At 40.8% G+C, this 13,401-nt stretch overlaps 1 protein-coding gene across 1 annotated transcript; it reads left to right on the top strand.

Moving 5' to 3' along the window:
• Positions 1-2,395: 2,395 nt before the first annotated feature.
• tmem119b (transmembrane protein 119b) lies at positions 2,396-3,277 on the top strand (the record flags this gene model as incomplete). Its single annotated transcript, XM_080529479.1, has 1 exon — positions 2,396-3,277. One exon carries the CDS (start codon positions 2,396-2,398, stop codon positions 3,275-3,277), a length of 882 nt encoding a protein of 293 aa, XP_080385605.1.
• Between the last annotated feature and the right edge of the window lie 10,124 nt (positions 3,278-13,401).

The raw sequence follows: 13,401 nt of genomic DNA, 5'->3' as shown, positions 1-13,401 counted from the left end.
TTGTCCTGATGGCAAGGAACGTTTAGGGTGTTTTTTTCTGTGCTGGTCAGAGAAACATCCAGCCTGGAACCTGAAGCTGTAGAAGTTACTTGTTAGAGGCAAGTTGCGCAGACGTCTTTCTCTCCTGTTCTCTCAATTCATTCTCTTTTCCTCAACCTCTCCCTTTCACCAACAGTTCCAGAGGAGCCTTTTCTGTGCGTGACCACTTTTGTTAGCGGTGAGTAAAGTTTTGTATTTCTTATTAGTTGTATTGTCCTCTCATCCTTTTCACTGTGTTTAATAATATTTTACCATACATTTTCCTAAATACTACATTCACAGAAAGACAAAATGCTAATAGCTTTTGTTGTTGGATGCACATTAACTTTACTGGACTGATTACCTCACATGACCATTGCAATGCAGTTAGGTTGATGTGACAGCATCCTGACCTATGTCCCCAGGCTACCATCCTACTTTATGGACAATAGTGCATGCTCTTAGTTAGATCATGTTACAGTCATGCAGTAAAATGGTGAATAGCTCTTTGTTCATCTCTGGTGGTGGATCAAAGGTGAAAAGGTGAAATCTTGGTTTTATTTTTTTTTCAACATTGTTAAAAAGTTTCTCTTTCAACCAATGTTAATGAATATTATGAAATGGCACCTGACTTGATAATGGACTCTAAAGCTCCATGACAGAATGTTGTGATCAGCTCCATGATACTTGTGATACCCTGTACACCCAAATTCCAACAAAGAATGAGACTGCTTATTAGGTTTAGCGGATCAATCAATTCTGGTGGTGTGTGTGTGTGTGTGTGCGCGTGCGTCTGCGTCTGAGTCTGTGTGTGTGTGTGTGTGTGTGTGTGTGTGTGTGTGTGTGTGTGTGTGTGTGTGCGTCTGCGTCTGCGTCTGCGTCTGTGTGTGTGTGTGTGTGTGTGCGCGCCCACATGAGAAAAAAAAAGGATTGATTCACTTATGCAGCATACTGAAAGTAAAAGTAGATTAACTAAAATCGTTTTCATGAGGATCATAGATGATGAACAACCAAACAGTTAATGTATGTATGTGTGTGTGTGTGTGTGTGTGTGTGTGTGTGTGTGTGTGTGTGTGTGTGTGTGTGTGTGCGTGTGTGTGTGTGTGTGTGTGTGTGTGTGTGTGTGTGTGTGTGTGTGTGTGTGTGTGTGTGTGTGTGTGTGTGTGTGTGTGTGTGTGTGTGAATGAGTGACTGTGCATGTGCGAATGTGTGTTTTGAGTGTGACTGGCTGATAAATTATAAATGAACTCCCATCCCCCCCTTTCCTGATGAGTGCAGAGCCTCATGTGGCCCAGCTTGCACACAGATGGAGTGGAAAAAGGGGATGGCGGTGGTTTAATACACAGCCTCCAAACAGACAACGTATATAACCTACATAAAGTGCTGCATAATGTGACTGTCTGGCAAATGTTTGGTTACGCAACTGAGGCTTTGTTTTTCTGTCATTGACTGGGTAAGAGGAGGTCCGCCTTGTTATAGTTACTGTAGCTACATGTCTGCCCAGCTTAGTTCAATTCAATTGTATTTATCTGGAGGGAGCAGCATGAAAAGTCGCTAGAGAATCTCCCGCTCTAGACTGAAGATCCATCTCTTCAGGCAACACCTTAACTGTCCCTCCTGAGACCTCTTCATCCCCCTCTATAATAAATAAATAAAATAATTATAATTTAAAAAAATAAATAAATATATATATATATATATACACATATCTTCCTTCTTCTAGCATTATGACTGCCAATGGCTCCTGGCCTAAGCATGGATTGCTTTTTCTTGCTATGACTGATGGATAGATGGACTGATGGATAGATGATTCCGTGTGTGTGTGTGTGTGTGTGTGTGTGTGTGTGTGTGTGTGTGTGTGTGTGTGTGTGTGTGTGTGTGTGTGTGCGTGCGTGCGTGCGTGCGTGCGTGCGTGCGTGCGTGCGTGTGTGTGTGTGTGTGTGTGTGTGTGTGTGTGTGTGTGTGTGTGTGTGCGTGCGTGCGTGTGCGTGTGTTTGCGTCTGGTGGATGGTATGATTGGAATCCAGACCATAAGTCCTGACTGCCTCTCATCACCTCTCAGCTGTTGTCTCAGTCTTAAAATGCCACAGAGCCTGTGGGGCTCCACAGCTATGAACAAACATTTCTATTTTAAATCCATCTAAAATGACTCAGTGGATATCCTTGATCTAATATCTAATATCTAATTACTATGCTGATGAGTGAGGTCTGGACATAATAAGTAAGGAAATAATCAATTTTACAAAACAACAACATTTAGTGTTGAGAAATACATACGGTACTGTATATTTGGATCTTGTCAGCCTGACTGAGAAAACATATTGATACATTCAGCTCACTTTCTGCCACTGCTTATTTTCTGCAGGTCCAACAGGAGATGATGTTCCTCATGTCACTTCACCTGATAGGTCTATCTATGACACTATGGTCTAGCGGCCCCTGTCTGGCCACACCCCTCGCTTTCAACATTTCATTTGAGGGCAGTGGAGTGGGGGAGGAGCTGGGTAGCCTGGTCCCCACCCCTTCACCGCCTGCCACCATTGGCCCTGCCTCCGAATCCCCAACCACCTCAGACGACTTCGCCCACGTGGAGCACTTTTTCTTGAGTCAGGTGGTGCACTTCCTTCAAGACAACCTCCTCCTCATCATCGTTGGCTCCACCCTGCTCATCACCATTTTCCTCATCCTCTGCTGTGCTGCCGTCATGAGCCATAAGCGTAAGGTCAACGCCTACTACCCCTCATCCTTCCCCTCAAAGATGTACGTCGACCAGCTGGACAAAACTGGAGGTACCAAACCCTTCAACGAGGTTCCAGGGAAACCACCTAATGGGCAGCGGAGTGAGCTGCCAATGGACTCCAGCAAACAACTCCAGGCAGACATTATGAGGGCAGTCAAAAACCTGCGAACTCCCACCGTAGCTCCCTCGGTAGAGCGAGAGGGATCGGACCCCACACAGAAAGCCGCAGTGGATCCTGAAGTAAATCCTCAGACAGAGGGAAGCATCATGGACAGTGAGGTCAAACTGTGCCACCAGCTCTCAGACAGTGAGGTCAAAGTGAGAAGCAGCCCAGAGCTGCCTGTGATCCTTCCCAAACAGACAAAACTAAAGGAGGATGACTTAGTCAGCGGAGCAGAGCCTCCATCTGGCCCTGGGCACTCACAGGCCCAGCAGCAAGACAGGCCCTCGTTATCAGAGGGGCAGGAGGACTCAGCGCCTACCGTTCAGGTGATCACTGGAGAGAAAACTGCCTTCTAATAATGCTGAACACTAAACGGTTTGATTTGGAAATATTTGCTCCTTTTCTAATCCACAAGTGACCACGAGTGACAATCAAAAGTAAATCTGTCAGAAGTAACACTACTATTCTCACTGAAGGTATTTCCAAAATGATATTACTCTTGATTTATAGCAGTCATCTTTCCAAGTCACTACTCTGTTGTAAATACATAACTATACATGGTATTCAGACCCTACACCCCATTCAGATCTTGTTGGATTGTTCACATTTTTTTGTGTAGGGTTTTCTATTTGCATTATAACATGGCAAACCCACAGTGTTCTGAACTGCTTTTTACACAATACACAAATTATCTCTACCTCCCATTCATGGTTGGAGGACTGACAAATGGTTGAATATGGACATGTGAAGAGTGTGAGTCCATCGTGTAGCATCTGCAGCAAGAAAAGTCTTTTGAGTGTTTATCATTTGGTAAAATATTTATCTTCTCTCTCTAAACATTTCCATTAAGGGACAACTGTTGCTCCAGTCCTAATTGTTGCAGGAGTTGGGAATGCAACCAAAACAGCAGGATGAGTCCACTGGGTCTAACATTGGAGGGTGCTAACAGTCCACTTCTGATCCTGTAAATGCAACAGTATAGGACATTAGTGATGGTTTGCCCTCCTAAAAAGAGAATTGGGACAGTTGAAAACTTGATTGCACTTATCAGGGGTTAACTGTGACACCCAGTGTTCCATTAGGGTACTACTGAGTTAATGTACTCTAATAGTGGAATATTATAGTGAGGTTCACCATGCCAATTTGACATTAGCTAACAATACTTGTGGAATGCCTATAATGTGGTCTAACCTCAAAAGCAGCATTCTCATGAGACCTTGGCTTAGACATGGCAGAAGCATGGCTCTGCAGAAAATATGACAATGGTGTCACCTAGTGGACAAATTACATAGCATCTGTTTGGTACAGAGCATTATAAAACTCACTGGTAATCTAGAGACAACAGGCTTACATCATGTAATTCAACATATTTTGCATGACTAGAAAAATGAAACACAACAAATCTGTCACACTACTTGTTTTTATTGCATTATGACCAGGAAGCAGGCCTGAAATTACAACAATCCAAAACACTTTTGATAGGTTGATACCATTAACATTACATCTTATAACATATCTTTATTTTTCATGTTAAAATACATAATAACTAATAATCAAAGACCACTTTTCAATGGCAAATAACCATATCCGTGGCAAAATAGAAAAGAAAAAGCAAAAGAAAAACTCTCCAAACTCTTGTACACTGGGCCCTGCATTTTTCACTCCTGAAAGTAGGGCTGGACCAGGTACCAATCAGTACACAGTACAGTGGTTACATTGTGCGTTTACAAGTCAGGCGACAACGAAAGGGTTGGAGAACCACGTATTGCCACAGGGGCCTGGTGAACACTGAGCTATCTATGCATGCTGGAGGGTGGACATGTCCTGGACTCAGGGGTTGAGTGCCCGACTAGTGGCAGGATGGTGGAGCCGAGATCCAGGATTACTTCGGCGTGTCCCCTTGGCAGAAGGATACAGGAGAGGGGTGACCAGGACTACATCAGGGTGCTCCCTTAGTTGCTGCTGGCTTGAATAGCCTCCTTCTCCACCTCCTGCTGTTTGAAACGGTAGTCAGCCAGGGCTGCCTTGATGGCATCTTCTGCCAGCACTGGAGAAAAGGGGCAAGGGAGCACAATCAGGAATTTCACATGGAATAGAATAGAAAACAATATTATAGAAAATATAGAAGAAAATATAGAAAATACAATGTCATAGAATCGATTAATTAATTACTTAGAATGTACATAATAGAAGCAAACCAGAATAGCTCATATATTAGACAGAAATATAGACTTACTGGAGCAGTGAAGTTTGACTGGTGGAAGACTAAGCTCTTTGGCAATGTGAGTGTTCTTGATTTCCAGCGCTTCTTCAATCTAGAGAAGAAGAAATGAAGTCCAAACCATGAGCAACACTGAATAGAACACTCAAACAGGAAATGGAACAATGGCTGCAGAATGTTCACTTACAGATTTACCCTTCACCCACTCCGTTACCAGGGAGCTGGAGGCGATGGCGGAACCACAGCCAAACGTCTTGAACCTGGCATCCACAATCTTCCCCATGTCATCGACCTCAATCTATAGATGAGAGAGGAGTCACTTTACTGGACAGACATGTATAGGGGATAAGAGAAACTTTGACAAACTAATTCTGCAAGATTAGTGACTGCTGTACTGTTCCTCTTCTTCATAGATAAATGTTTGATTTTCACTACTCAGTCAGTCATTGGTCCTTCCTGTTGTTCAGATAACAACCAGTCTCTGTATTTTGTATAAATAAATAAACAATAAGGTCACAATCCGAAACACATCTGCTTAGTAGATCTAGGGCATATAAGTAGGGCAATAAGTATATCAGTCTGTTTGTTTTTGAGAGGAGGGAATGGCCATGGCATTGAGGTAGACTTGGTCAGAGGGAGCAAGGAGGACAGGTGACCAGCATACCTGAAGCTTCATCACATCTCCACATGCTGGTGCACCCACTAATCCTGTCCCCACTCTCTTGGAGTTCTTGTCCAGGGAACCAACATTCCTTGGGTTCTCATAGTGATCCACCACCTAGAAATGGCACATGGGAAAATACAGTGGTCCGTAAGCAACAAAAACACAGGATAACATCCGTCTATTAACAAATAGGTTCCAGAGAGGCCTTGTCCTTATGCAACAGGGAATTCCAACGTTACACAAGGGAAATTAAAATAAACAGATTAGGACAGAACTGCACTGTCCACAATTGCAATTCCTGTTGCAACCGCCTGCCTACTCCCTCCTCATTTCCCCTCCCAACCAGGACTTAGACCTAATTCTCATCCTGAGACATCCACTGCTCTGCTCAGTCATGATTACTGTACGACATAGGCTCGCTGATGTAATCGGTTATGAAAACAGGTCAATCGGACCTCGAAAGCTCGAGACTAGCCAGGGAGCAACCGGAAATGACTATGCATTTTTGCCAAATTAGGTTTTGGGTAAATCAACAAATCACAAAAAATAAACTACTACTTCCTCTCGAAAATACTTAACATATATCTTAATTATTATTAAGAACGCTGGACTCGGAATGCAACTAGCTCAGTGCTGCTTTTACAAGACCACCCCACACATAATAATATATAACAATTCTAATATAATATAATACTGCTAGTAGCAGGCTAGCTCACATAACAGGCTAACCCGTTGGCTGTGAAAGTCAAAACATACCCAAGCCCACACTACTCACTAGCTAACAACCTCATCATCAGTCAGTGACATTAAGTTATGTTATTTAACCACCATAGACTAGATCCTTTTACCTTTTCGTGGTAGGAAGATTGGACAATCAATTCCTTTGCAGAAATCCTCCTGTTGATCAAAACAAGAGGGGTGATGCACTTCTTTGCCAGTACAGCCGCCATGTTCGCTGGATGACGCGTTCTGAGACGAGGCAGGAGGAGGAGCTGGAGGCACCAAAGCACCAGCTGACATATTACTGTTTTTGTTAGAATAAGATATCCATTATAACGGTATTTTCATTTGGAGGGCGGATCGTGCCACATTCAAATGCAATACACACATCGGAATGAATGCAATACATGTGTAACACTAAATACAATGCAAAAACACGGCATATTTGTGCCAAAATAACACCAATACAGCCGTATTGTATTTGGAGATGTGTGTATTACATTTCGTCATGAGCACATTACATTTCGACATGAGTGCATTGTATTTGGAATGAAGGCTTCATATGTGGACCAGGAATATCCTACAGAGACTGGGACAGTGACACTAGCTTCAATAACAATAATTGATTAATGGAGTAGAGATAGCTAGCCAGCCCTGACCTAGGTTCATTTTCTTGTACTATGTAATGACAATAAAGTTAATCTAATCTAATCTAATCTAATCTAATCAAAAGACTGTTCTGAGACATAGCCAGCTTTCCTACCCGCTACGGTGATTAGATCCAGAACAGAGCTGCCGACAAGGTCCGGTGTTACAAACCAGTTGTGAATAGCGAGTATGACACAGGCAATTTGTGTACATTCTGTGGCAATGCTTATTGAAAGTAACAATCAGGACTTTGAAAGTGTTCAGTTAACAAAGGAGAGACATGTACCTGTGAGAGCAATGCGAGAATGAGAACAACAGTGATTGGTTTGAAGAAACTGTCATAAGAAAGAAACCTTTTTGTCAAACTGGAGTGCTTGGAGATTACTGTTTTTCTCTGCTTGCTGAAAAGCGCCACAAAACCAACCAGTGGTCGAAGATATAATACAATATAGTGTAATATGTCTGACTGATAGGGCTAAATAATAACTCACACGGAGACCTGCCATGCAATGCTGAACTGACTCTTATTCAGGTATCTTACAGGTTCTATGACTGCATCCAATTAGGTAGGGAGCGCCACCTACTGGTTAGGCGTATTAACATTTCACAATACATATATTATCAGTACAGTGTATATGTGCAGTCTGAGGTTTGGCAGTTAAGCGCAATTCTGACTGCATAGCTTGAGACCTTTTTACTTTTACAAATTAAGAGATTCTAATCTTATTCAGAAATCATCAAAACTAAGACATGTTATAATAAAGCAAAATAAAAGATTCCTCTAACCAGTTTGTCATGCATTTCTTTATTCCAACACCACACATTTTTGTTTTATCTCCCCCCCAAAATACAAGTAAATACTAGTATTTTAAACTTGTGATTAATCATGATTAATTTCAGAATATTATTGTGATTCACTTGATTAAAAATGTTAATCGATTGACAGCACTAGATTTTATTTCAAATGACCAAAGACCACTTTTCAATGGCAAATCACCATAACGATGGCAAAGTATAAAATAAGGAGCAAACAAAAACTCTCCAAACTCTTGTACACTGGGCCCCGCATTTTTTATTCCTGAAAGTAGGGCTGGACCCGGTACCAATCAGTGATCAGTGCTTTACATTGTGCGTTTACAAGTCAGGCTATTGAGAAAGGGTTGGAGAACCATATATTGCCTCAGGGGCCTGGTGAACACTGAGCTATCTATGCAGGCTGGTGGGGGTTAAGAATGCCCTAGTAGCAGGATAGTGGAGTCAGGATCCAGGCTTATTTCAGCGTGTCCCCTTGGCAGAATGATACAGGAGAGGGGTGACCAGGACTACATCAGGGTGCTCCCTTAGTTGCTGGCTTGAATAGCCTCCTTCTCCACCTCCTGCTGTTTGAAACGGTAGTCAGCCAGGGCTGCCTTGATGGCATCTTCTGCCAGCACTGGAGAAAAGGGGCACGGGAGCACAATCAGGAATTTCACATGGAATAGAATAGAAAACAATATTATAGAAAATATATAAGAACATTTAATAGAATCGATTCATTTATTACTTAGAATGTACAGAATAGCTCATATATTAGACAGAAATATAGACTTACTGGAGCAGTGAAGTTTGACCGGTGGAAGACTCAGCTCTTTGGCAATGTGAGTGTTCTTGATTGTCAGGGCTTCATCAATCTAGACAAACAAAAAGTCCATTCAATCATGACACGTGACTGGGCGGCGGAAATGACTGTGCTATGCAACTATGCTATGCTCTATTTTACTGGATCAGACTACTGTAAACTTTAATTTTGTTTGTTTTATGCCTTTGTAGCACCTCTGTTTTTGTCTGAGATGGGGCTTTTAGTGGGTTTTTCTTTGTGTGTGTTTGTTTTCTGTTGTTGTTTTTCTGTTTTCCTTTGCTGTTGTTTTAGTTTGTGATGTGGGTATCAATGTTTGTCTGACTTCCGTTAGATGTTTTGTTGTTGCTGTGCTTCATGTTTAAAAAATTAAAAAATAAACATATTGGGAAAAAAGAGGAAATTACTTGAATTGACGAGTGCAAACCATGAGCAACACTGAATAGAACACTCAAACAGGAAATGGAACAATGGCTGCAGAATGTTCACTTACAGATTTACCCTTCACCCACTCCGTTACCAGGGAGCTGGAGGCGATGGCGGAACCACAGCCAAATGTCTTGAACCTGGCATCCACAATCTTCCCCATGTCATCGACCTCAATCTATAGATGAGAGGAGTCACTTTACTGGACAGACATGTGTATAGGGGCAAAGAGAGACTTTGACAAACTAATTCTGCAAGATTATGACTGCTGTAATAATAATAATAATAATAATAATAATAATAATAATAATAAATGTATTTGTATAGCACTTTTCCTGCAAACGTTGTGCTGTAAAAGTGCTGTACTGTTCCTCTTCTTCATAGATAAATGTTTGATTTTCACTACTCAATCAGGCATTGGTCCTTCCTGTTGTTCAGAACCAGTCTCTGTATTTTGTATAAATAAATAAACAATAAGGTCACAATCCGAAACACATCTGCTTAGTAGATCTAGGGCATATAAGTAGGGCAATAAGTATATCAGTCTGTTTGTTTTTGAGAGGAGGGAATGGCCATGGCATTGAGGTAGACTTGGTCAGAGGGAGCAAGGAGGACAGGTGACCAGCGTACCTGAAGCTTCATCACATCTCCACATGCTGGTGCACCCACTAATCCTGTCCCCACTCTCTTGGAGTTCTTGTCCAGAGAACCAACATTCCTTGGGTTCTCATAGTGATCCACCACCTAGAAATGGCACAAGGGAAAATACAGTGGTCCGTAAGCAACAAAAACACATGGATAACAGCTATGTTCTGTTCTGTCTGTCTCCTAGCCAAATAGGAGGCCTTGTCCTTACGCACAAGGGAAATTAAAATAAACAGATTAGGACAGAACTCCACAGTCCACAATTGCAATTCCTGTTGAAACCGCCTGCCTACTCCCTCCTCATTTCCCCTCCCAACCAGGACTTAGACCTAATTCTCATCCTGAGACATCCACTGCTCTGCTCAGTCATGATTACTGTACAACATAGGTTCGCTGATGTAATCGGTTATGAAAACAGGTCAATCGGACCTCGAAAGCTCGAGACTAGCCAGAGAGCAACCGGAAATGACTATGCATTTTTGCCAAATTAGGTTTAGGGTAAATCAACAAATCACAAAAATAAACTACTAATTCCTCTCGAAAATACAAAACATATCCTAAATAACTATATTTTCACACATAAACCTCAGCAAATATTTTCAAGTCAAGACTAAAAACTATTTTTAATATTACCTTTAAATGCCTTTAAATTGTTTTGTAATCAATGTATCTTTTAATGTTAGTTAATTAATCTATATATTTGTATATGTATTTACTTGCTTAAATCTTATAGTAATTCTTACATTATTTAGTTATTTTGTTTATCTTTGTTCTATGCCCCTTGGATTGAATGGTTTATTCTTGTTTTATTATGTAGTTTATATTATTGCTATTGTGTGTTTTATTGATTACTATTGTTCTATTATTATTTGTATGTTGTGTGGATATGTTAAAGCATTTTGAGCTGCAACATTTGCAGGAAAAGTACTATACAAATAATTATTATTATTATATATTAGGTCCCATCTCTCCTACCTTTAAGTTACATTAGCTACAGTAACAATATGAATGAATGAATGGTCTTTATTGTAATTGATATAGTACAGGTACCAAACAACGAAATTTAGGAGGGGGGCCTCCCCTGGTGCTAGGAAAAAAAAAACTAAAAACAAGAAGGGTAAAGAGCTGGTTTACATAAATAAAGGCTATGTACACTATCCACTATACTATACTATACAAATAAAACACTGTGCTGTACTCTATGCTATGCTATACCTATTCTAACATTTCCTATCTCTGAACCTTATGTACCCGAGGGTTATATTGCACATAGTGTTATTGCACATTCATTTAAAGTGTCGCAGTTTGCAGGTTTGAAATGTTCACAGTTGTGTTTCAGTATTGCACTTGCAATACCATAATCATTCCTCAACTACATTGCAGGTACGTTGCATCAGTGCGATTGAAAGTTGCTGGCTACTCGTTCCAGCCACATGAAACAGCTGTGGCATAAAGAGCCAACAGCAGGAGAACATTCACCTTCAAGTGTTTTATAAGAAGCTACACCTGCAGTGTATTGGACATGGAACTGACATTAGCCGAAACATGATTATTATTAAGAACGCTGGACTCGGAATGCAACTAGCTCAGTGCTGCTTTTACAAGACCACCCCACACATAATAATCTATAATAATTCGAATATAATATAATACTGCTAGTAGCAGGCTAGCTCACATAACAGGCTAGCCCGCTGGCTGTGAAAGTCAAAACATACCCAAGCCCACACTACTCACTAGCTAACAACCTCATCATCAGTCAGTGACATTAGTTATGTTATTTAACCACCATAGACTAGATCCTTTTACCTTTTCGTGGTAGGAAGATTGGACAATCAATTCCTTTGCAGAAATCCTCCTGTTGATCAAAACAAGAGGGGTGATGCACTTCTTTGCCAGTACAGCTGCCATGTTCGCTGGATGACGCGTTCTGAGACGAGGCAGGAGGAGCTGCTGGCTTGACAGAGGAGGAGGAGGAGGAGCTGGAGGAGGAGGAGGAGGAGGCACCAAAGCACCAGCTGATATATTACATAAATAGCTCGAGATAGTAATGTACTTTATGATGTTTCTAATACATGGCTAAACACTCAAACAAACTAACTACGTATGTAAGTGCGTAGCTGGTGCACTATTCACTGTCTACCACAAGAGGACGGAATTGTGTTGTATGTGTAACCCCCCTGTAAATTAACTGATCGTAACATTATGGAATTCGGTGCATACTATGGGTTGTAAATAAACGTGTTTTTTTTAATCAGTTTTTCAATCTTTCGCTCGTTTCTCACTGTAGTAGATGAAATAATAGAGTAGCCTACTAAGTGGGAAAATGCCGTGTCCGTTTGGCTGTGTTCGAAATGGCATACTTACTAGCATATACTCAATGAGTATACTGCATACTGCCTACTAAATTCATAATAAGTATTAGTACAGGCATTATACAATATGACCTCAGACAAATAGCAACAGAAACTCTTTCAACTGTCCTAGTCTCATGGATATGTCCTTCGTAACATATCAAAAGTCTTAAGAAATCCAATTTCCCATTGACACCCATGTTAAATAATGTTTTTATGCATGTCTTCTTGTCTGATGTCAACACAAAGGGTTCAATACTGTCCACAATCAACCAGATACTGTTTTACATGAGACATGGAGTTGGATGCAGTACTATATGTGTGTAAAAGGAAATGTTTAACCCATAGCATACAGGCAAGTGGGTCAAGATGAACCAGTGGTATGGAGCTATTTTAGTGCCATCAGAAATTGAATTGTATTTGACAGATCTGAATTGTATTTGACAGATTGAATTGAATTTGAGCAAAAACTGAATTGTATTTGACAGATTGAATTGTATTCAATTCAGTTTTCATTATTTTAATTCAGTTTTCAAATTCAGTTTCTCTAAATACAATTAGTTTTTTCTCAAAATACAATTCAGTTCTCAAAATACAATTCAGTTTTTCTCAAAATACAATTCAGTTTTTCTCAAAATACAATTCAATTTCTGATGGCACTAAAATAGCTCCATACAGTGGGTTCGTTTTCTTGCAATATATTTGTAATGTAATCATTTCATATTCCAGGTATTCCTAATATATATATATATATATATATATATATATATATATATCAGACCATCTAACCCTAACCCATTAAAAAAAAAAAATAATATTACTAGCCCAAGCTTCCATAAGAGGGTCAAAGATACCTGCATGCATCTGATCTGGATGAAGTTGCTGTCCTCTATGCACAGTTGATGGAGGGATCAGTGTCTGCAGAGAAGGCTTGCAATGCTGATGTGATACTCAGAGTAAAGGAACAATTTACATTACTCCATTTACATTTTAGTTTTTTTTTTGTGCTGGGGTGCAGTAGATGTCTCAGGAGGAACAGTTAAGGTGTAACCTGAAGAGATGGGTCTTCAGTCTACGACGGTGACTCTGCAGTTCTGACAGCCGTGGGAAGCTCATTCCACCAGCGGGGAGCCAGTGTTGTGAAGAGACGTGATCGGGCAGCATGACTGCCGTGTTGGTGTAGAGGTGGT

This window comes from Nansenia antarctica (assembly GCF_963989245.1).
Source record: "Nansenia antarctica genome assembly, chromosome: 4".
NCBI lineage: Eukaryota > Metazoa > Chordata > Actinopteri > Argentiniformes > Microstomatidae > Nansenia > Nansenia antarctica.
This window is presented reverse-complemented; position numbering and strand designations above follow the sequence as displayed.